The sequence below is a fragment of the Monoraphidium neglectum genome (genome assembly GCF_000611645.1).
Source record: "Monoraphidium neglectum strain SAG 48.87 unplaced genomic scaffold scaffold01301, whole genome shotgun sequence".
NCBI lineage: Eukaryota > Viridiplantae > Chlorophyta > Chlorophyceae > Sphaeropleales > Selenastraceae > Monoraphidium > Monoraphidium neglectum.
The window spans coordinates 13,022-16,118 of NW_014012327.1; the positions used below are offsets into that span (position 1 = coordinate 13,022).

At 62.1% G+C, this 3,097-nt stretch overlaps 1 protein-coding gene across 1 annotated transcript in view; it reads left to right on the forward strand.

The window, feature by feature from the left end:
* The window catches only part of MNEG_7389 (superoxide dismutase, Fe-Mn family), a gene marked incomplete at both ends in the record, with an annotated part of 2,700 nt that extends 1,838 nt beyond the window's left edge, over window positions 1-862 (forward strand). The window contains 3 exons of the mRNA XM_014044141.1: window positions 40-268; window positions 538-600; window positions 799-862. Coding sequence (XP_013899595.1) covers window positions 40-268; window positions 538-600; window positions 799-862 — 356 coding nt within the window. The remainder of the gene's footprint in view (window positions 1-39; window positions 269-537; window positions 601-798) is intronic.
* Between the last annotated feature and the right edge of the window lie 2,235 nt (window positions 863-3,097).

A 3,097-nucleotide genomic window follows, 5' to 3' on the forward strand; every position in this document is an offset into this window, starting at 1 on the left:
CCACCAAGGAGTCCGCGATCAGCCCCCAGCTGGCGGCAGCGATCAAGAAGGCCTTCCCCAACGGCGGCTTCGAGGCGCTCAAGAAGAACGTGTCCGACGCCGCCGTCGGCGTCTTCGGCTCCGGCTGGGCGTGGCTCGGCGTCCTCCCCGGCGGCGGCCTGGCCGTGACGACGACTGCCAACCAGGACAACCCCCTGATGGGCACCGCGGTGACCAAGGCGCTCGACGTCATCCCCATCCTCGGCATTGACGTCTGGGAGCACGCCTAGTGAGCCTCTACGCGACCCTGCCCTGCCCTGCCCTGCCCGCCCGCTCTCGTGGGCGCCCTCGCCCTGCACCCTGCTCCCCACGCGCCGCTTGTGCAGCCCGGGCCCCTGCCCCTTTGCCAGGCTTGACGCACGTCGCGCCGCTCAACCAAGGAGCCCCTCAAATCCTGAAGTTTTGCCTGCGCCCCGCGGGCTTGCTCGGAGGAGTGGGTTGCTGCCGTCGTCCGCTGACCAAGCGCCGTCTGTCGTCGCCCCTGCACCTTCCCCGCAGCTACGTCGACCAGGGCCCCGCTCGCAAGACCTACGTCGACGCCTACTGGAGCGTCCTGAGCTGGTGGGCGCGGCAATTCGTGTGCGCTTTTTGTACATGCTTTGCGAAGACTTGGGCCCGACGGCCTCGTGCAGCCCGCCTCATGCGGCCGTCTTTTGAGCGCCACAACCGGGCTGCCCCTTCTAGCGTGTCTGAGCCTGGCGAGCTGATCATCATACCTTGTTATGCACACCCGGCCTCGTGTGTCCCCACCAACCGCAGGCCCCAGGTCAGCAAGAACTACGCCTCGGCCGTTGCCGGCAAGGTGGAGGAGATCGCGGCCTAGATCACCGGCTGATCGAGATCGTGGGGACCTCTTCCCACGACTCAATCCCGCTGGGTTCGTCTTCCAAGGTGTAAGCAGCCCCGCCGCGTGGATCGTCACTTTGATGATTCCTTGGTTGGGCGGCTGCCCGAGAGTCGGATGCGCAGCGCAGCGGTCAGCATGGGGTGGCGCGGCGTTTGGGCGGGCGGCGTGAGGGGACACAGGCCGGTGAGCAGAATGTACCCGCGTTGATGAATCTGCGGGGCATCGTGTCGCGGTTCGCTTCAGGACCAAGCACGGACGTTATGACGCAGCTGTGCGCAGAGATGCTTGCTGCCGGCAAGGCTTCGCACGCAGCCTGCCTGCTGCCTGCCCGCCTGGCAGACCGATCGGGATCTGACGCTGAGCTGGCTTTTTTGACCGCGCATCAGACGGGAGGGGCTTCCGGGGGGCACGGCTAATGCAACTTCAATGGTGCATCTCGCTGGAAGGGTCATCGCTTGAGCATCCGCACAGCACCACCGACTTGTTTTGGCGGGGGCCTTGCCTGCTTTTATCTGCACATGTGCGCGCGCCTGTGGCTGGCAACCGCATTGTTGCACCAATAATCACTGCGGCGCGCAATCGCTCAGCAGCTTTGATCAATCTGTGGTGTAAGCATGTGCCTATTACTTTGGTGGTGTTGCTTTGGGATGTGCCTGGGTTGGTGGCCCGAATGTGCTGCGATACAGCACCGTGCCCATCACATGCGCGCTGCATGCGACAGCTCAGCTGGCTGCTGTCCGACCAGCTGCAGGGCTACCAGAATGTGCATAATATGGCAGGACATATTGCTGTCTGGATTGAATTTATGGGGCGATGCGCAGCATGCATGACTGTGGTCAACGTGCGCTGTACGCGACTGTTCACTGTCCCAGAGACGTCCACACCTCTGCGAGCCCTTGGCTGGAATGACGGGAATTGTTCAAGGGTGCTACAGTACGGTACCAGGTAGCAGCACGGCATCACCGCCTGTCTCTGCACGCATACAAAACTCCACAGCTATTATTTGTTGATTGTGCTCAGCGTTTCCAAGGATTTGGCATCCTGTGCACCGATCTGGAGTCAGATCTACGCTCACGTGGATCGCGATATTAGTGGGGCAGCCGCCAGCATGAAGCTAAGTGCCAACATGATGGCGGGGAGTGGCTTGCACCGCGGGCATACAGCTAGGCCGAGCAGAGCCGGGCCTCAGTGCGCACTTCCCAAACAAAACAGCAGCCTGAGCAGCGTGAATTGCGAATCAAGCCAGGTAATTTGGCATCCCGCAGCGGGCGCGGTAGTGGCGGCACCGCAGGCGCAGCAGGAGCAGCAACGGCAGCAGCGGCAGCAGCAGCAGCGGCAGCGGCAGCGACCCCGGCTGGTGATGGCACGCTCGGGCTCGAGCCGCTACCCCAACCAGGCAGACAGCGTCTTCAGCCCCAAGGATAGGGAAGATATGAACATCGGGCTGGCGGAGCGGGTGGCAACGCGCAGCGTCAGCGACCTTGACTATTTGTCGGTGAGACTCATGGGCGTGTCAGCAGGCCTGCTCGAAATTCAGTGTGGCGGCGTGGCATCTCGCACTGATTAAAATATGGCACAGCTACTGCATGGGATTGTGCCTGAGTGCACGATGCCGCAGCTTCCTGTAGCTTTCAAGACGTGCTTCTCGTTGTCATGGGCGGCCGGCCAGACGCACGAACAGCTGCCAGACACTTTAAACGAGCGCATCCTGTGTCGTAATGAGCGGGCATCAGGGCAGCAGCAAATCCCATGGGGCCGCAACATGCGAGCATGCACCTCATTCCTAGCCAGCAGCTGCAAGGCAGGCAGCACGGTGGCCCTTTGCAGACACAACCTGCGATTCACGAGGCACCCAAGCACAGCATGGGGCTTGGTTGGCCGCATGCCAATTGACGTTTGTGCAGTCAGTGACAGGCACGCCAATGCTTGCCAGCTGGCACAAGCGCAGGCTGTAAATGGGTCTGTTGAGGACCACCTGACTGGCTGCGGCATCGGCGGGTTGCAGCGGTGCTCGCATCTCACCCACAGCCTCACATGCACTCCCATTTGGTTACTCCCCTCATACATGCCTCCTCCCCTTGCCACATACATGCACCCAACCCTAATCATACACACACGCACACACAACACGCCTCCCGGCCCACCTCCATACACACGCTTCTTGCCCCTCACCCACACCCGCGCAGTCGCGCGTCCACCCCTCACATGTCC